This window comes from Notothenia rossii, assembly GCF_949606895.1.
Source record: "Notothenia rossii genome assembly, chromosome: 5".
NCBI lineage: Eukaryota > Metazoa > Chordata > Actinopteri > Perciformes > Nototheniidae > Notothenia > Notothenia rossii.
The window spans coordinates 47,262,454-47,284,253 of NC_136903.1; the positions used below are offsets into that span (position 1 = coordinate 47,262,454).

At 43.0% G+C, this 21,800-nt stretch overlaps 2 protein-coding genes across 2 annotated transcripts in view; one reads left to right on the plus strand and one right to left on the minus strand.

The window, feature by feature from the left end:
* The window catches only part of LOC307039451 (receptor-type tyrosine-protein phosphatase gamma-like), a 1,005,384-nt gene that overhangs the window by 663,051 nt on the left and 320,533 nt on the right, over nt 1–21,800 (plus strand). The window contains exon 5 of the mRNA XM_079681553.1: nt 424–519. Within this exon, the coding sequence (XP_079537679.1) occupies nt 424–519 (96 nt within the window). The remainder of the gene's footprint in view (nt 1–423; nt 520–21,800) is intronic.
* The window catches only part of LOC307039445 (zinc finger BED domain-containing protein 5-like), a 516,405-nt gene that overhangs the window by 309,710 nt on the left and 184,895 nt on the right, over nt 1–21,800 (minus strand). The window lies entirely within an intron of this gene.

Here is a 21,800-nt window from a genome sequence, read left to right on the forward strand (position 1 = left end):
CAGTAATTTATTGTAAAATATTACAGAATTACATCATTCAAATTTGGCAGGTGGTGAATAACACCATGTTCTGTAGTTTTGTAAACGCAGAACACGTTTAAAACTGGGCCCTACCTCTTCTCATGATGGTGCCACAAACCTGCAGGGAGTGTTGAAACATACATAGATTCATAATTAAAAAGATTAAAAACAAGCAATGCCAGTCATTGTTAGATTACAGTATTTATATAGATTGCAAATTGCTGAAATGTGGCAACTGTTTAGTATTGTGTCGTAATGATGTCATTGGCTTCAGTACTTCATTGTATTTAACACTTCACAGATGTTTAACTGTTTAGTCATATATGTAGTATTATTCTTTGTACAGTATTCCTTGATACATGCATGTGGTTCTCTTCTCATGCTCCTCCTCCTCTCTCCCAGATGCAGGTGTACATGTACAACTCAGACGACTTTGACAGCCTGAGTGCAGCTCTGAGGGAGCAGAGGATCATAGCTGCCATGGCCGTCTTCTTCCAGGTAGGAACATTCTCCCTTGTGTGTTTTTATAAAAGTATGAAGAAGAGGCAAGTGTGTAGGATTTGGACCCATGAACATCTGTTTATCATTGATCTTTGTGACAAAACACATTCCTCCTCCTCCTCCTCCTCCTCCTCCTCCTCCTCTGGGTTTGATGATAGCTGAGTGTGGCTGTAAAACCTGTAGATTAGGATCATAGTCCTGCAGCCAATAAAGTCCTCCCAGGCTGTAGAGTGGAGTGGTGGCTGGACTGGGATCAGTGTCAGCTATATCTCTCTCAGTTGGCAGGAATAAAAGTTCATTAGAGGCCATCGATTACCTAAGTGTGCTTTTACTTGGACCATTAAGCTAGTTAATACTTCCCCTCTCACTCCAGTCTCTCCCTCCCTCCCTGGGTCTGTCTCTCCATTCCTTTGCTCTCAGGCCGTGTATACAGTATGTCCAACCCTGTCTCCTACCAAATTACTTTACTATTTTAACACCAAGTAAACATTTTTTAAATTGAAGGAATCCTTGAATAAACTGTTAGGGCAATTAATAGCTCTCCAACTTTAAATCTTAACATGTAAGAACCATAGTTAGCATGTGGGCATGTGCAGCTGTTGCTAAGTGATGTAGGTCTATAATGGTTTATTAAGCCTAACAGTTAAGGCGAGACACCCCAGGTGAATAGGGTAAATTTTTTTAACTTAAAGATATCAGCTAGAAATTTCTCCAGTTAATTACCTACAATAAGGCAATTGTTTCTTGTATTACAGGTTTTCTGAATATGCAAATGAGCCATTATCTCATAAAATGTGCGCATATTTTTAACACATTTCAGGAACTGAAATCTGAACTTTGGATAAAGCCAGGTTAAAAATTCTCGTTTCATTTTGTAGTCATATTAGCATCTAAGGCTTTTACAGAAGGGATTTTGGATATCTCTTTTTATCACTCCATAAATCAGAAAATACTGTCAACAGCCCTAAAGTATCAATTTTCGCCACGTTTCTAGGTATACAATCTTATATAATTCAGGCTATGAAAGATATATGAACAAACCCTTCTGTAAAAGCCTTCATAATATTGATAGGAATATAACTGGAAGGTTTGGTGTATATAAGTGCAACTGAAGTGGACATTTCGGACTCAAGAGTAGGAGAAAAAACTCATTTTGAGAAAACGACCTTTAAAGATTGCAGTGTGGCGCTAGCTAAACCCGCACTCCGTGAAGGTATTTCATGTTCGGGGTCATTTGTTTTTTGTATAATCTTGCTTTGTGCAAGTGACAATTGTTGTTGTCTTCTCTGTGAACGTTTTTTTAGCCATTCTTTTGCCATTTTGAGATTTCAATTTCTAGAGGAAAGCTAAACAGGAAGTGTTTTGGCAAACCACGTGACGCATCTGAACGAATCACGTTGTCAGAAGTTGACACCAGCCAATGAGATTTCGTTTCTTGGTTTAAGACCCTTTTGTACTTTCACGATTGCTTGCTGATACAAAGGAAATGACCAAATTTGGATCCGATGAGATTGTGCAGGAGAGACCAAGCTTTCCAACGATATCTCTGATGACATGGTGCAAACAGCGGTCGCGGTACTTTATGTTACGTTAGAATGGAAACTTTTGGTGAATTTAGGAGAAATATACAGACGGAAATAGACAAACTATAGTAAAATGAACACTTAAATGTGTATTTTGTACGTTTTCCTTCCAAAAGCCTGAAAGAAAACATGTTATGGAATCAAAATAGCACAACATCTCAAAATTGACCAGTGCATGAAAAACGTTTTTTTTTGCCTGCCGTGTCTTGCCTTTAACAAACAATTTATGCGGCTCGTATCACTGACAGCCGGGCACCGCCTTTTTTCTTCTTTTTTTTAAGCGGCCCCCTCCCCACTTTTGGCAGCACCCCCTGAGCAAAATGACTTCCCGCTGCTATGCTAAGGCACGTGGGTCCTGCATAATGTGAGCGCGGAGCGCGTGGAATGTTATAGTGTGTGTACGTGCGAAGTGCGCCCCGCCAATTTGTTTCTATGTGTCTGCCAGCACAAGAAAGGCTCTTGAGGCCTATTACCATAGCCGGTTCTAGCAAATTTGCTGCCCTAGGCGAGATTTTATATATAAAGAATAAATGAAAAATCTCTACAAAAGACAAATACACTACAAAAACAGAAACTTATTGACATAGGTAATATACGTCAAAATGGCTTCAAATGTATTCAGTATTGTATGAACATGTTTGAATTGGGGGGTGGACGTCACATCCTCGGGAAGATGATTTTGAACATTTTAAAGTAAAATGCTTCAATCTGGTGCACTTTGAGCACACAATTACTAGAGACCTGATCTAGGGGGTACAACTCTAAAACACCCATATGAAAAAGATCGGTTTACATTTTAATAATCAAATAAGCCACATAGCCAATAACAAATACATTTATCTTATTTTATTTTTGTTGTTCATTTATATCTTATTTTACCTAGTTAACATTTATTTATTTATGCATATTTTTGTATCTCTCCAACTTTAAACAATATTTTTGGTTTACTGTCCTATAGTATACATTGGAATGATTTCAAACCTGTTTCTATTTATCCTAATAATTATAAAGGAGTGCCTTGGAAATATGTGTTTACATAATTTGTGGACAAACCGTTTGAGACCCACTGAGATAACTTAGACTTTACCTCACTGAGTCTCTCAGTCTGACATGAGAGCTCTCCTCCACCCTGGTTGTAGAAACTATAGGTTACTTACGTAACCCCAGTTCTCAGAGTAACATGAAGTGAGATGTCTCACTATGGGATGCGCCTCAACGCGTATGCAAACAGAAGCATCAATCTCATTACGCCAATCCTGATTGGCTGGTGATCTTGACGTCTACGTCAGGGAATCCACCCACCCTATAAGTAGCTTGTGCTACGATGCAGCGTCATTCAAAATAAGCACCTCTTCTCGCTTCGCCTTAGCAAGAAGGGCCGTCTGGTGAGTCATCTCACTTCATGTTACTCTGAGAACTGGGGTTACGTAAGTAACCTATAGTTCTCATTCATAACACTCCGTTCGATGTCTCACTATGGGATATTGAAACTCCTGTATTGCTAGACATGCTTATCTCGATGATCACCAAAACAACCAGAACTTAATAGGTAGAACCCTGTCTCAACACGGGGCCCAGCACTGCGCGGGCCACACTTGGAGCAGAGACATCTAGCCTGTAAAAGCGGACAAAAGTGAGCGGTGAGGACCAGCTCGCTGCTGCACAAATGTCTTGGATGGAAACACCCTTGAACAAAGCTCAGGATGTAGCCAGTCCACAAGTAGAATGAGCACGCAGGCCCGTTGGTGCCTGCAAACCCTGACTCGTATAAGCCAGAGCAATCGCTTCCACAATCCAGTGGGAGAGCCGTTGCCTTGTAACGGGGTTGCCCTTATGAGGGTTAGCCCAGGATACAAAGAGTTGGTCATTGCATCGAAACTATTTTGACCTGTCCATATAGGTGCGTAAAGCACGGACTGGGCACAGCAAATTCGGCCGCTGTTCCTCAGAGGAACACAGTGGCGGAGGAAATGCCTCAATGTCAATGGGGGTACATGAGCCAACCACCTTAGGTACAAAGGCAGGGTTGGGCTTCAGCAACACTCTTGTTTGCCCCGGGGCAAACTGAGTGCATGAAGGATGTACAGAGAGCGCATGAATGTCACTGACTCGCTTGGCAGATGCCAGAGCCAGTAACAACACTGTCGTCAGTGACAGGTGTTTCATGTCAGCTTCTTCCAGGGGTTCAAATGGAGATCTTGTGAGCCCATCCAAAACCACTGCCAAGTCCCATAAGGGCACCAGTGACCTGGAAAGAGGGAGGAGCCTGCGAGCCCCTTTCATAAAACGGCAGACCAAGGGATGTTGGCTAGCCGTTTTCCCCTCAAAGCCCACATGGCATGCAGCAATAGCAGCCAGGTACACTTTGATCGTAGAGAAAGCTCTGTGTTTATCAATCAGGTCCTGTAGAAATGATAGAATCACCCCGACAGGACATTGAAAAGAGATGTGTCCCTTTGAACGCACCACTCCTCAAACACTCTCCACTTACAGTCATAGAGGGACCTGGTGGAGGAAGCTCTTGCACTCTGAATAGTGTTTATCACCTTCTGAGGGAGTCCCACTGTATTCAGATTGTACCACTCACGGGCCAGGCCCATAGTGCCAAGCGCTCTGGGTGTGGGTGAAAAATCCCCCCCCCCGCCTGAGACAGTATGTCCCTGCGTAGCGGGAGCTGCCACGGCTGCCCGCACAGCAGCTGATATATCTCCGCCAGCCAGTACATTGCAGGCCAGTGTGGAGCTATTAGGATCAGTGTGTGGCGTTGTTCTCTCACTCTGGCCAGAGTTGGGGGTATCAGAGCCAGGGGTGGGAACGCGTACAGAAGGACCGGGGGCCAAACGTGCGCGAGCGCGTCCACGCCTAACGGTGCGTTTAAATGGCACATTGAAAAGAACAGCTGACATTGAGCGTTTTCTTTTGATGCGAACAGATCCAACGCGGCCCGGCCGTAACGCACCCACAGCTGACTCACAATTATTGGATGTAGAGTCCAGTCTGCATATAGTGGTGCACCTCTGGACAGCAGATCTGCCCCGAGGTTCATCGCACCTGGTACGTGCGTCGCTCTCAGAGAGAGGAGACGTCCGCAGCTCCATAAAATCAGTTTGCCTGCCAGCATGTGTAACTGGAGAGAACGCAAACCCCCTTGGCGGTTTATATACAATATTGTGGTCGTGTTGTCTGTCCTCACGAGGACAAGATATCCTCTGAGAAAAGGCAGAAAGCGTTTCAGGGTGAGGAACACCGCTAAAAGCTCCAGATAATTTATGTGTGACCGTTGGAGGTCTCTGCTCCAGAGACCCCTCACAGGTCGACCTTCGTATATACCCCCCCAGCCCGTCAGACATGCGTCTGTGGTGACCACGTTCCGCGATAGGACAGCACCCATCGGCACGCCCCGTACTAGAAAAGTCGGGTGCAGCCAGTGGCGCAGTGCCATTACGCATTTAATAGTGACCATCACTCTCCGTGCGCCATGACGCGCGGGGTCCAGTCTGAGGGCAGCTACCCAGCGCTGAAACTCCCTCATGTATAAGCGTCCCAGTCATACCACCAGGATGACTGACCCCATGAGCCCCAGTAACCGCAGACATTATCTGAAGAGAACATATTTGCGTGGCTGGAAATGAGCGAGGCAAGCCCTGAACGCTTTCACTCTCTCTGCTGACAGGCACCGAATTCAGGCGTAGGCCCAGGAAGAGTACAGTCTGGGCTGGGGACAACATGCTCTTTTCTGTGTTTATTACAAAACCCAGGTCGAGCAGGTGTTTTACGAGGACATTCGTCTGCGTAATAGCCTCTTGCTCCGACTGTGCGAGAAGGAGCCAATCGTCCAGATAAGTTGCCAGGAGAATACCCTGTTGCCTTAACGGGGCTATCGCGGCTTCCGTACACCTTACAAACACTTGGGGGCTGAGAGACAGACCGAAGGGAAGTACCCTGTACTCGTAACAGACACCCTGAAAGGCGAACCTCAGATATTTCCTGTGTGGATAATATACTGGGATGTGGAAATACGCGTCTTTCAGGTCGACTGATGCGAACCAATCGTTTTTGCGCACGAGACGCAACAGAGATGTGTGAGTGAGCATTCTGAATTTGTATCTTTTGAGATATTTGTTCAGAGCCCTCAAATCTAGTATAGGCCGAATTTCGTTCCCTCCCCGTTTAGGAACGAGGAAATACTTGGAATAAAAGCCGCTCTGACTCTGTTCGGAGGGTACTATAGATATAGCCTTTTTTTCTAGTAGCGAGAGAATCTCTTGCTCCAGAATATGGGCCGATTCTCCCCGGGCTTGCGAATGCAGAATGCCCGAAAAGTGAGGGGGGGTGACAGCGAATTGGAGTCTGTAACCCCGTGCTATTGTCTTGAACACCCAAGCAGATTCTGTGAGCATCCTCCACTTTTCGCTTCTCAAAGCAAGTGGAGATGTCACATCCCTGTCGTCTGCCCTCTGTGTCTTTATTTGTTGTGTTAGGTGGCCCTCTAGTGTCTGAACACGGTGGTACCCCAGGTTGAAAACCCCGGTCGACACTGCGCATGCGCGTGGCGGTGATGCGTTCACAGCCCCGTCCATCGTGCGCCTCCTGAGAGAGGCAGCAGCCACTCTTAGAAGGGGGGTAGACTTCAGACTGTTTATTGTTTTTATTGTTTTTCTTTTCATTTTTATTGACTGCGCCCTTGGCTTTAAGCCTGGAAACTACAGTGGAAAATTATTTACTAAACAACAATAGTGATGACATGTGTTTGTGTGACTTAAACAGGCAGCGGCACTTGCTGTCTTTGATGTTAAGTCCGTTTCCCTCATGGCGCAAACTTGAGGATGATGTTCTGACACCACTCAAGGCGGCGGGAAGATGGGGACATGGTTGCACCCCGGAAACACATGAGCATCTAACACTGGAACGTGTCCTGGAGCTGGAGAACAGGGAACTCCCAGCTCCTTTATCGAGGAGAGGAGAGGAGGCTGTCAGGCCGCCCTTTTCTTCTTCCTCGCCTGGTGGCTGAAAGTCTGGACCGGCTGTGCCCGAGCGGCTGCTGCCGGAACCGAAGACTTTCTTGGCCGGCTCGTCCTCGCCTCGTGTCTGGGCTGGAGACCCGGGGCGAGCTGTGACCTCTGCTGTTTCGGGACCTTGAAACGGGCAGGACGTGAGGCAGCCTGAGCGAAGGACTGCCGCGGGGCCGTTGAAGGCGGAGGCTGGACCCTTCGGGGAAGATAAAGCTGGAGAGCCTCATCCTCCTTCTTTTTGGACTCACACCGCTGCTGCATCGAAGCTAGAGCGGAGCCAAATATGCCCTCGGGAACAATAGGCATGTCCAAGACGTCCTCTTTTTTTCCCGGTCTGGAAGGTTCGTCAGGTTAAGCCACCTGGCTCTCTCCTGTACAACCATTATCCCCAGAGCTCAGCCTGGTAGGCGGTCAGTAGCGAGGAGACGTTGAGCGCCCTGGCGGACAAACCTGCGGCTCTATAGGCTCGTTCGGTCATTGCTGACTGGAAGCGGTCTGCCTTTGCCGGTAGCGTGGGGTTCCAGCTCGGTGCCGAAGCCAGCCGTGGTTGGAGGTGGGCTGCCACCAGCGGCTCCATGGGCGGCATGCGGAGCAGGTCAAGTTTCTCCATGCCTTCACAGTCCAAAGAGGAGGCACCCTGGATTGGGGCCTTGTTGCTGAAAGGGCGGTCTGTCCACGAGACCGACACCTCGTCCAGCATCTCTGGAAAGACTGGGAGAAGCTGCCTCTTCATCCTCGCTGCTTGGGGCAAGGTCTTCCCCTCATAGCGAGATCTGGAGGTCTCCTTGGCCACTTCAGGCCAGGGGATGTCCAGCCTGGACGCAGCGCGTTGGCACACGGCCTGCAAGTCCATACTGAGGCAGGGCAAAGCTGATGTGCTTTCGCCCGGGGAAGCGGACATCGCCTCCGGCTTTGCAGCCTGAGCAGATGAAACAAAGATGTCATCTTCGTGCTCATCCTAGTCGGATAAGAGGAACTCAGAGGTATCCTCTTCATCTTCCTCCGTATAGTCCAGCTCCAGGACATCCTCCGCGGGTGGAACCACGGTGAGGTCCAGTTGGGAGCCCCAGCTTGACATAGCGCGGGGCTCCGCTCTCGTGGCCCTTGCCGCCACCGGGCCCCCAGCCTGACACGGCGCGGGGCTCAATCTCCGCGGCGGTCGCCACCATGTCCTGATTGCCGGCCGGCAAATCAACGGACATGAAGGGGTCCTGTCCCGACAGGCTAGCTTGGCGCGCTAGCTGTCGGCGGAGGCTCTTGACGGTGAAGCGGGCACAATGCCCGCACGAACTGGGGTCATCGATAGCTTCCTGGGCGTGTTTCAGCCCAAGGCAGGTCGAGCAGACCTGGTGTGAGTCCGTGCCCGAGATCTTAAAGCCGCAGAGCCGAGCCTCCGAGCCTCCGAGCCTCCGACTCCCCTGGTGTGAGGGAGAGAAGGGTCCATCCTCGTTTGCCGGGGTGTCGGCATGGAGGGACACGCTAGTAACAGGTATGTTACCGTTTGAAAGACAAAATCAAAACCTTATCGTTATTCCGAAAGGAAAAACGGCGGGCAGATCTTTTAATATTAACTGGTGTGTTAATATCTTTTATCTCCGTCTCCTCTGGTGTGACGGAGAGAAGAAATCGTCCTCGCTTGCCATGGTGTCGGAACGAAGGGATAAACTAGTAGCAGATATGTTACTGTTTGAAGAAATCAATCAAAACCCTGCCGTTATTCCGAAAGAAAAAACGGCGGGGCAGATTTCAATATTAACTGGTGTGTTAATATTTAATTAAATCTTCTGCAAAGCAAAAAGTAACCGGCAAGCGCCCGTCGACCGAATGTTAGCTTGGGTTCAGTCTGTGGACAGTTAAGCTAGCCCGGCTACTGATATTTAGAGATGTGCTCCGAAGCGAGAAGAGGTGTTTGAATGACGCTACGTCGTAACGCAAGCTACTTATAGGGTGGTTGGATTCCCTGACGTAGACGTCAAGATCACCAGCCAACCAGGATTGGCGTAATGAGATTGATGCTTCTGTTTGCATACGCGTTGAGGCGCATCCCATAATGAGACATCGAACGGAGTGTTATGAATGAGAACATCTTCTTCTTATATCCGTTAGAGCAGCGCCGGTACCGGTGCACCCTCTCCCTCTCCCTCGCTCGCTCCGACGCTCGCACTTTGGCTGTGAGCTGCGGGCACCTGATAAGCCAAGATCCCCCACTTTCATCACTTACAGCGCCCATCGTACAGGGCGAATGAAAAGTGTAATCGGGGTGAAAAGGCTGTTACATTTACTTTAATTATGAATGTTGTTACATCAAGGCCGAAAATTAAGATGAGCGCCAACGGTCAAAAAATGTTTTCCCCTCCCAGATATACCAGCGCAGCACACCCCAGATCTGGCCCCCTATGCCAAAAATCGGCCCTGCCTAGTACATACAGTGGCAATGTCTCAAGATTTATCAAAAATACACCTTTATTGAACATACCGGAACACAATATTACAAATACACATACAGATGTAGCACTCCAATGGGTGTGTCCCAACCAAAAACCCAGCGGATCCCAGTGGCTGGGGGCATTGCCAAATTGCTAGAGGGCATTGCCAAATGTCCCCACATGTTCAATTACAGGATTTAACCATGAGATGGCGCTTCATTCACAAATACACAAAGACAACTGGGTGTTGTAGAACTTAGTCTGTTTGCAATGTGTGCAGCTCTGCAGTTGTGTTTGCTGAATACTGTAGCATTTAATCACTTATTTGTTATGGTTTTCACAGGCTACTATAATGAAAAAACATAAATGTTTTAGATCTAATAAAGTATATAGTTTGCTTTATGCAGTATATTTTTTGTAATATTTACATTTACACAGTACAGTAGATTGAAGTAAATCAACTTATACATTAAGATAAGATAAAAATAAGATGGACCTTTATTAATCCCCGTGGGGAAATTCAGTAGTTCAAACAGCAACAGGGTGAGAGTGAAAAACAGGATAGCACAGATTCACACAGATTAATAAAATAAAAAATAAAATGAGCGATCAAAATAATAATAATGAGAAACTAAGAAATAAGAAATGAATAAAACTAAAATATAATTATCATATCATATATTATAATGTATTGTATTATTGAGTAATATCATACAAAAAACTGCATTTCGTTGTCTCAGTACCTGTGATCTGTGCAATAACAATAAAGTTGAATCTAATCTTGAGCAGGAACAAATGTATTTACTTAGTAAATATCTGACATTAACGATTAAACACATTTGTGCATTCTTTATAAATGCAAACCGAGTCAAGCCGACTCCGGAGGTGGCGGTATGCACCTTAAAGTTGTGCACCTGATTGTTTCACCCATTTACTCTGCTCTTCCTGTCAAGAATATGAATAGAACTTAGTTAGGTCACTTTACATTTCTGCAAATGAATTTTTAATCACACACGTCTCCCCACGTCTCCCCGTCCCGAAAATAATAAAGAAAATAAAAAGAGGAAAACCATTTTCAAGTTCAGTTTTCACTGAAAAGTCTATGTTAAAAAGCCTCCGTCACCTTAATTCATGTAATAAAAACATCTCAGGTCAGTAACACTCAAAGCTAAATGTGCAATACCATGTTCAGCTATGTTACTATCTATAATGTTATTGTTGTTACAACGGAAGATATTTTTCTTTAATTTGAAGTGAAATGCATCAATCTGGTATCTGGTGCACTTTGAGGGCAAAATTAAGAGATTTGTGGATACAGCTCTCAACACTCATATGAAACAGAACTGTTCTTACAATGTGTGTTGGAAGGATTTATTAAATTACTATGCATATTTTATTGTGTAAACACACAGCTGATCACCTGAGAGCTGCCGTTTCATTCAGACTGTTTAAAAAAACAATCAACGGTCTGATTTTAACAACTCAATGTGTGATTGTTATAGCAGTAATATTAGACACTAATAATACAGTAAACTATGAACACTGTACATATTATTGTTTGCCCGTGGGATTAGGATTATCGGTAGTGAGAGCCGTGCTGCATTTTCCTCCGGTCGGATGTGATATAAAAACAAAGCGATTATTTTTGTTGTTGTAAACTCACGTGGATTAAACTACATGTATTAGTGCATTCATTTCAATTCGCGAACATATGATACATTAAATGATCGTGAGGATGAGGATTGAAAATCGTTTGTTTGAGCCGGGCTGCATTTCCTGACGAAAAAACATAGCGATGGTTTTGTATTTACGCCAACGTGGATTAAACAACATTATTTTGTTCAACATGGTGATGTTTTGTAAATGATTACATGTCTCTTATTTAGCACAGAATATGATCTTATCCGTGACATATGGATCTTAACAAATAGTCGCTATATCAGATACCTGTAGATCTATCAGCTGTTTATTTCACATGAGTTCCACTGTGGCAGCTGGTTTCATTATAATTACATTTATTTATCAAGGGGGCGTATCAAGTCCTGCGGGGGGTTTTCCTTTTCAGCAGGGGCCCACCCCGTGTAGATCACGGACCTGCACGGGTAGGCGTCTGAAATGAAGCGCTACATCTGTAACAAACAATCAAAGATGAAAAAGGGTCGCCACTTATTATTATTTTAATACAAAAATAAAAAGGAAAAACAAAATATATATATATATATTTTGGGTACCTGGCTGGCGCCCCCTAGCAGCGGCGCACATATTTCAGCAGCGGCGCTGCGCCGCCACTATTTGTATATAGGGGAAACACTGATTAACTAACAAGACTTTAACTGTATTATATCTGAGGAAGACCTCCCTTGGGCTTCCTCAGATAACCTATGACATGTTTTGCTGCTTTCCCTGATTGCTTGGAACACATACAGTGTTAATCAGGGAATGGCGGGAAAAGAAAGACTTTTGCTCCTTCCCTGTAAAAAACTAATCCGACTGGACCCGTGAATACATTTTGAAAAAATTCTGCCTTTCATTGAATAGGCTTCTTCAGTACTGATGAACTGAATATGAAGTATCCAAATCTGAAGAATCTAAAGCACGTCTCGTTAGCACTGACTTACATTCATGGATATAACACAACCTTGACTGCTGGTTTCAGAGATATCTGAAATGGTTTCTACAGGAACAGAAAGTGTTGATTTCATGAATAGGAACTCTTAGGTTGTATTTTAAACAAAAGGGAACTCAATTTATTTGTCACGGTTAACAAATAATGTCAAACTGACTTGATTTGCTAGAGTTGATCAAATCACATTGTCCTGTCAAAGGCCCAGTGAGTAGACCCAAGCGAACAAATACAACATCTTTCAACACATCCTCACTCCCAGGTCGGCTTATGTTGACGTTATGTCAAGGTCCCCTGTGTCGGCTTTTTCCAACGCAAGGGGGGCGGCCGTGTCGGCTTTTTCCAACGCAAGGGGGGCGGCCCTTAGCGTACATTTTCAACTTTCCGTAGGCTTCTATATAGCTCCCTAAACGTATGTTGTAGACGACTTGAGATCGCGAGCGCAATGCTACCCGTAGATCCATTCTCACAGCGTTTATCAACCTTTTTTTAACTCAATATCAAGCCATACTTATTGTTTTTACTTCTTTATTTTAATTTAATAATGTCAGACTTTTGTTGCCGTCAGTTATGGGGAGAGTAGGGGCTCAGAATAGTGAAATCTGTATTGTTTCATCGTTTTTCCTTCTAATTTTGTATTCTTTTCTTAACCACACACTGTTATTTACTCAACAATAACACATAATTATCCTTGTGTTTATTTATTTGTTTGATTAATAAACACAAGTTGGAGTCCGTCAGGACCGAGGGTCGGAGCAGCTCATAGTAGTTGCTTTAGAGAATTTTACACCCGGAAGTAAGTATTCTCTCCGCTTCGCTTGACAAACCCTGTGATAGCCCTCAAGCTCTGTGATTTGGATGTTTGCGTGTGCTCCGAGAGTTACGCAGAGCGTCGAACAGCACATTGAAATGGGATGGAACCACAGCAGACTGTCCAAAACTGGATTTGAACGGGTCCACCCCGTCCCCCCCTCCCCCACTCCCCCACTCCGTGCCCAGAACTACACATGCTGGCTATTGTGTGTTTTGCAACATGCTCTATGGTACGTCTCTACTGGGCATTGTAGTTTTAAAAGACGTTTTCGTATTTCCCAATAAGAAGTTGCCAGTATTAAACTGTGTACATCCCTGGAGGTTTAGGGGATAGGAAACACTCAAATTTAAAACATATAATTAATAAATGGGTGAAAATTGCTTGTGCCCATAATGGGCAGCATTAATATATACCCACATGACAGCTTATGTTTGTGACCCCTCCTGTTGTTAATTGATAAGCCTGAAACATGCACTTGTCAAGGTTCAGTGGCAAATATGGCAGTAGCCATCGATCATCTTAAGATAAGATATACTTTATTGATCCCAAGTTGGAAACATTTGCGTTACATCAGCATGTGTCACAGTTGTAAATATGCAGTGGTGTTTATTTGTAAATCATTTAGTATAATCACACAAATTCTGTGTGTTATATTTAATAATTAATGCTGATATATTTATGATTCACGTCACATATTCAGTTTCAGCGGCAGTTCTTCCTGTTTGTCCAGAAGTATTCTCATCAGGGCTCTATAAATAGATAACTACGGCAGATATGTAATATTTAATGCAGCCAACTACAAGCTAGTACAGCAGCAGGGTCGCACGACTTCAACGTCACGCCAACTTAAGATCGTTTCAACTGACTTGCACTGAAACTGCACTTTCAACACTTTAAATATATTATTAATATTTTAAACTGTATACCCCGGTTATCTTGGCCCTTTTTTTTTTATGTATACATGTCACACTGTGGGAAACGATATTTCGATATTTCTGGATGTATAACACATGTAGAATTTTTGACAATAAAGCTGACTTTGACTTTTGCGCGCTTGCATATTTTAACAAAGCTTTTCATTTTAGCCACACTGAATTTAACTAGAAGTCATGGCTGTGTCAATTACCAGTCTGATATTGTTTTACAAAGATGACAAGAAGAGTGTAGATAGAGGAGAGAACCACTACAAGTCAGGACACGTCAAACCGTGCAGCCTAGATGAAGGTGTGCTTACCGGTGTTGTCAGGGCTAGCATGAGGGACAAGGTTTATAGTGTCGGTGAGTAGATATAGCAAGAGTACCGTTAACCTAGAGTTAATTTATTCACATAAGTGACATAAATTCCCATCAACAAATCCATTTTATGTGTCACATTAAATCTTTATTACAAATATTACACACCAGAAAACACAGAAATATCCATGAAATAAACATACAGTAGGCTATAAACAATTAAAGGGATAATTGGGAAGGTATTATAAATGTAAATATATTTTAAATAATAAAACAATCCCCCCACCACAGGTATCTACAGGAGAAGAGGGAATTCTCTCCACAAAATGTGAATGCCCACGTGGAGAATGGAAATGCAGTCATGCGGCTGCATTAGCCATCCACAATTTCAGCTGCACTGACACCCCCTGTCAGTGGAAGAAGCCAAAGGCAGCTAAACATACGCATTCAGTGGAGGAGCTATTTCCTCCAACCAATAACTCATTTAACCCGCTGACAAGAGAGCCCACCTCCGAAGATCGTGACTGGCTGAGGGACAGTCTCGGGGAAAGGTTCTCAGGAATTTCTTTGCTTCTCTCCACCGAGCCAGAAGAACACTACAGCTTGGAAACACTTACTGTTCCTGAAATTATCAAATTTGTTGGGCATCAGGGACCTGAGGCAATTGTGGCAAGCATGGCATGTCTGAGGAGCAACAGAGGGCAATTCAGGTGGCTACCACTGGTCAGCGAACCAACCCAAACTGGCATTTGTTCAGGAAAGGAAGGTTGAGTGCCAGCAACTTTGGAGCTGTCCTGAGGTCAAAGTGTGTGACTGCTTCCCTTATTGCGAGGGTGCTAGGGAAACAACAGGCCCTTGATGTTGTTTTGTCTGTACAGTGGGGGACTATGAATGAATGTGAGGGCATCAGGGCATTCACCACTGCAACCCAGATGCAGGTCCATGAGTCAGATTTGTGGCTCTCCCTATCAGGAATGTTGGGGGCATCTCCAGATGGTCTGGTAGGTCTTCCGCTGTGCTGGAGGTAAAGTGTCCCTACGGAGCCAGGGAAATGACAATTAGTGAAGCATTGCAAATCAAGGGCTTCTGTGTCTTCTGTGTAAGGAAGGAGAAACATTCAGCCTGCGTGAGGAACATCCTTACTGGCACCAAGTGCAAGCTCAGCTTCACCTCACTGCAAGAAAGAAGAAGAAATTAAGAAATTGTGAATTGTTTTTAATTTACATTTACTCGCCTTTGCAATGTTGTGGTTGTTAGAGTGTTAGGTTTCCTGTCCGCTCGTCTGTTGGGAAGATATAAAATATTAGTTTCATAGAAGTCACACCGTCACATATAGGAGCATTAAGACTAAAAATCTAAAGATATAACCTTGCACTTTGATAAGTCTCGTGAACATTTTCACTATTTTGACATTTTTATAGATTTTATAGATCAAAATTAAACGAAATAAATAAATGGTAGATTAATCCATATTGAAAATAGGTGTCAGTTGCTACACTAATTATAATAGTTATATTTCTTAATTAATTAAGATAAGATATTACTGTATTGATCCCAATTTGGGAAATGTTTGTGTTGCAGCAGCATAACAAGAAAAACAAAATATCAGTTATTATATATACAAAAGTATGTGAGGGATGGAATATTAAATTGAATATAAATGTAAAATGTACATGTGATTTTACGTCCAAGAGAAGCTATGGAGCAGAGAGTTCTCTGCCAGCCAGAGGTGATTTGTTATTTGTTCAATATGTCAAACTGATTTCCCTGACTACAATCTTTAGTTACATGGTGAAACGTTATGCTGCTTGTACTAATTAGACTTATCATATAAGCCACACAGGTTTTAATAGGATTTATTCATTATCTTGACTTATGTTGCGGTCTTTTCAGCAACGCCATCTCTAAAACGGTGATACAGTCACTACCCATCATTTACATTTCACCGTGACATGGACAAAAATGTAACGTCAGCTTACCTCATGGCACGAATCCAGACTCTCCTTTGGAAAACATTGGCCGGGAAACGATAGAACGAGCACGTTTCATGCGAAGACCTGTGGCTGCAACCCGGAGCAAAGCAACAAACCATTGCGTAGCTAACTAATAGCGCTAGCTTTAGCTAACGTTAGCTAACGAAACAAACTGCCGAGTAAAATTGGAAAACACTGGTAATTAATTATTCTATAATTTGTAAAACTACTGTGTTAAAAATGACAATTTCACAAATACAGATTCTAATGGTCAGATATAGATATACAGATACTAAAGATAGGCAGGTACTTGCTATCAAGCAGAACACGGGGGAAAACAAACTTAGCGGGAGTGTTTGCGTGTTCGGCGTAATGACGTACAACGGCCTCGACAATTTCTGTAGTCCTATTCAGCCACTCGGTAACAACCATCGTTTTTCAGACACGTAAACTCTTCAAAAATCCCCAGTGGGGTCACCGCTGATGTATTTAATGCCGTAGAACAAAACGTGATTTATCTCTTAAATTTGTGTCAACCACAGACCTTATTTCGAGATATTTTCCAAAACCCTATGGAGAAAATGCATTGCTTTTTGATGAAGGAACCGGAAGTGCTGAAAATGCTAACTTACTTCCGGGTTTTAGGACCCGTCACTGCGTTTCTCTATTAAGGATTTGTGTGCAGAATATCATCTTGAGAGAGATTTGATTGGGTATCAGAAAACTAGGCGTGGCTTGCTCATCGTCAGTCTCTGGAGGAACCCTATTATCTGCGTTGTTGAATCAGGGGAATGGGACAACCAAACTTAAAATACAAAAGTCATTTTTCCAAGGGTTATCCAAAGATAGACCCCAGCGCCATGGACCCTCTACTACCATCCATGAGCTACTCATAAAGTGTGGTCTTAGATGATTGGCATGGTCAACTGTCCCAAATCATATTTGATTTAATGTTCGAAATGATGTTTACATTTACAGGAATATAAAAGATATGCATTTTGCATTTTACAAATAGTTTTCTGACATTATAGTATACTATATTGCATGATTCTTATTGTTTGTATTGATCTCTGGTTAAATAACCAGAGATCAATACAAACAATAAGAACCATGAAATATTTCTCCAAAGGACGTTATATTGCCAATAAATGGGTAAGCAGTTAGAAAGGATATGCATTAGCAGTTATGACAATTCAATTGCTTACAGGAGGAGCGGGATGACATGGCAGAAAGAGCCTACTTTATTTTGAAAAGCAGCCAAAAATGCTTCCTTTACTGATAAACCCCGCCGTAGCCAGCCCCAGAGTCCTTCTATCTTCTGCTTTAGTTCTCCTTCCCACCACCTCCCTTCTGATTTGAGATATGGCAGTATGCACACATTTCCGAGCTGTACCTGATGATATTGTGCAGTTGCAGCTCACACACCACAAAGATTGATTTTAACCTGTGCCCTCAATAACTTGGCTCTCTGGATAGATCCCGCCGGTTTGTGATAGTGTGTTTGCTCCTATGCAGAGATAAGTGTGTGTGGCCTCCGGCTTCAGTCGTGCATTTTTCTTTTTTTATCAGGAGCCAGTCGCTCTCCTGCCCTACTCACATGCTTCAGTTTGTCTTTGATGACCTGACGAGAACCTCACGCTGTGTGTGTGTGTGTGTGTGTGGGTGTGTGGGTGTGTGTGTGTGTGTGTGTGTGTGTGTGTGTGTGTGTGTGTGTGTGTGTGTGTGTGTGTGTGTGTGTGTGTGTGTGTGTGTGTGTGTGTGTGTGTGTGTGTGTGTGTGTGTGTGTGTGTGTGTGTGTGTGTGTGTGTGTGTGTGTGTGTTTGTGAAAAAAGGAGGCACGTCCAACAGATTTCCATGTTTTGAAAGATAAAACACAGATAATAATAATGCATGCCAAATTCAAATCCCTGTTGGGGATTTCTTTTTCCATTCAGTTTTACTTTGTACTTCTGCTCCATACATATAAAAGGGAAATTATGTAATTGTACTCCACAGCTTTAGCTACTTTAAACGGAATAGTTCAAAGAATCTAACTAGAATTACTCACAAAAGAGTCAAATTATTTTAATATTTTACAAAAAGTCAATCAGAACTTATTTTTTCAACAGTACTACTAGATGCAACAATATTATCTAGAAATGTAACATATATAATTATATACACGTCCATAGTATTTTTTTATGCAAAATTATGACTTTTGCTTTTCAATTACATTTTGAATGTTCAGGAATGTTACTTGTAATGAAGTGTTCTGACAATAATGTATTGTTACTTTTACAAAGGTAAAGCCTCTGAGAAGTGGGACATACTCTGTATATGTGCTGCCACTGTTACCTCATTCACACCAACGCAACTCCGGTTCAAGCTCCGTGCTAGAGCTTTTCAGGTTCAGAACCGGTTCTTCGGTTTAGCTCCGGCTCTTTTCACACTGCCCGGAGTCCGACTGGTAATGCGTCATTGCGTCATCGTTTGCGTCATGACGTAACCGTTTGCGTGCCTGCTTCATAAAGCCAAACCGCGCGGATAAAATCAGTTGCATTCATTTCTTATGGCTCTATCTGCAGCTTTTCCGGAGTCATTTCTGTGGTTTAGAAACTTTAGACTATTTTCTTTTAAAAAAGTGTACTCGTGTCAAAACAATTTTTTTTAAAACACAACTGCTTCCGAAGTCATTCTTATTTCTTAAGGTGGACTGAACCATGAGTGTGGAGTAACGTTGTATCTTTCATTTAAAGGAACTATAACCTTCACCCAGGTATGTAACAGCTGTTCTCAAATGAACACGTGAAGTAAAGTTTAATATTTATAGTTTTATAGATTTATAATGAGTTATAATGAGAGGTGATCAACGTGAATGCTCAGGTTCCACCATAACACGCAGACACGTTGCTTCACCATGAGCAGAAACCTTTATATGTCTATGGCAGAAACACTGAAACTCTTGTTAAGTTTCTCCATCGTTGTGTACAAACTGGATAAAACGCTGGCTTTTTGTTGTTGTCCAGGAGTTGATCCTGCCCCTGCCCCCGCCTCGATGTAAGCATGACGTATGCGGTGCTTTTGCTCTGGCCGGACAATTTGTTGGTGCTTGAAACGAACCGGATTCCGGAGCTAAGAGGCTGCTCCGCTGGGGTGTGAACACGAAAACCCGGTGCTTTTCAAGCTCCAGCTCCGAACCGGCCCTGAAACACCGTTGGTGTGAATGAGGTTAATGTGCTCATATAGGCTCAAAGTCAAACAACCTGACCGTGAAATAACAATCAGATTCCCTTGTATACAGTAGATATAAGGCACAGAGTGCTACTTGCCGTTTATTTAACACTAGAACCGCCAGAGGTCGCTGTATACCTAAAACCGCCAACGGGTCAAATGTACCCGCTATTGATTTGCAAGGTACAATGTTATTTTATTTATCATACAGAACAGTGAGTTTTGATCGCACAGGGATGACATTTATACCAATAGAATCTGTGGACTCTCAGCTTTTCATATGACATAGTTTGTGCAGATAGCATTAAGTATAAAATATCGCTACAAGTGCTGATTCAAACACTTGGTGTTGTGTTTTGTTTAGGTACAAATCTCTCAATCTCTCTCTATCTATCTATAACTATCTATCGATCCATCTGTAATGTTCTGTTCTATGGACATATAATTGTCTACATAAACAGAAAACGCAGACTACTTCTCTCATTCCGAGTGTCCATCTTTATTCAACTGGCACGTAACCTGCACACATGCATTACGTCCTCAACGTGAGCTCAGTCATCCAAGATCTTGTATTCTCCAAGATGTTACACTATCTATAACTATATATCTATCTCTCTCGTTCTCTATCTATCTATCAATATATCTATCTATCTCTCTCTATCTATCTCTCTATCTATAAGGAACCGCTGTAGACAAAAGGCGTTGCTATAGCAACACGTCATGTTTACGCTGCATTTTATATGAGGTAAATATTACCCGCTGGCGGATATGGGTATAACTGGCAATTTATTTGGCGATTTTTTCAATCTGACTTTCTATTGACAATTTTTAACAACAGAGGGTGCTATATAACACACTTTCAAGAAAAGTCACGGACTGGGAGACTTTAATATGTTATGGAAAAAAAGTTACATACAATAAAAAAACAGCTGCGGGTAAAATTTACCCGTTGGCGGTTCTAGTGTTAAAGACATTCTCTGTGATATCATTGGTTCTTTCAGTCTGTTGCACATGCTGTTGCTAATCAATTGAATTTATAGGGTTTATGCACAAACGTAATCAAATACTTTGATTTGTCACGTATGCACGCTTTTTTCTTCCCCGTCCGTGAGTTTCCAAAGCGACTGCACTGCTGCTCCTGTGTCCTGTATTAATTAAATCATCACACTCGACTTACAGGACAAATTGGGCCAGGCGGGGGCATCACGCTTTATGACCCAGAATTCCATTGCACTGCATTTCTGATTGAAATAGATGGCAGTTGTAAAAGGCTATCATTGCCCTTTTATCTGCTTATTTACTGTTTTCCACACACTGAGCTAGAGGCAGCAACATGCACCACTGAGGCCCAGCTGGGATGTAAATTACATGGAGAATCCATTTTATTTTTTGCTCCTTGTTGGGTAAGTGAACATGAGGATCCCGCTGAGTCTTATTTCACATTTGGGCATCCGGGCTTTATTCCTTATTATAGTAAAGTGAGAGGCTGAAGAAGCGGGAGAAGTAAGATACAGAACAAAGAGAATGAAGGAAAGCTCGACTTAAACTCCACACTGACTCACGCTGCTTACTGAGTGTGTGAGACAAAGACAACGGAGGAGGATGAGACCTCTAAAGAGCTCCCACTACAGCTTCTTCCTGAAGACATTGATTGATACCATGGACAGAAGGGCTGAAACATATGAATCAGTGATTTTTAAAATAACTTTATTGATCACTATGTAAGCACTATCTATGCAGGAAGGCAATGTTAAGAGCAATATCTGCACAGCCACACTGAAATGTCCTGTCGGAGAGGGCGGGACACCAGTGGTTGAAAGTAACTGAGTAGACTTGTGTGTTGCGGCCCCAACCATCTGGAATGCACTTCCTGCAGAGATCCGCAATGCTGCTTCCCTGGACATCTTCAAGTCATCATTAAAAACTCACCATGGCCTTTGACCCCTAAACCATCACAGTCCCCCTGTTTCCACTCCTACTGCTATTTATTTGATTTGTTTACTTTATTATTTGCCCCTTTTGTTTGTTTGTTTGTTGATTGTTCACCATGTAAACGGCCTTAGGTCCATTGAAAGGCGCTATACAAATTCAATCTATTATTATTATTATTATTATTACTATTATTAGACTTGTTCTTAAAGCCCCAAGTCTGTTTTTCAGGTTTCAGGCTCGAAAATGACATTCCCAGAACAAATGACCATATCTTCCCTTCTAAAAGGGTTAAATTAATAATCTTTTTTCTCGAAGTAATGATAAACCTGTGAGTTGGATGTAGAAAAATCAGAATCAATATAGATGTTTTTTATTTTAAAGAAAATTCAGATTGAACATGGTAAAAAACTGTAAATTATAGTGTCCGTCCAAAGAGTATTTTGTACTTATAGTGAAAATTAACCTTGGATGA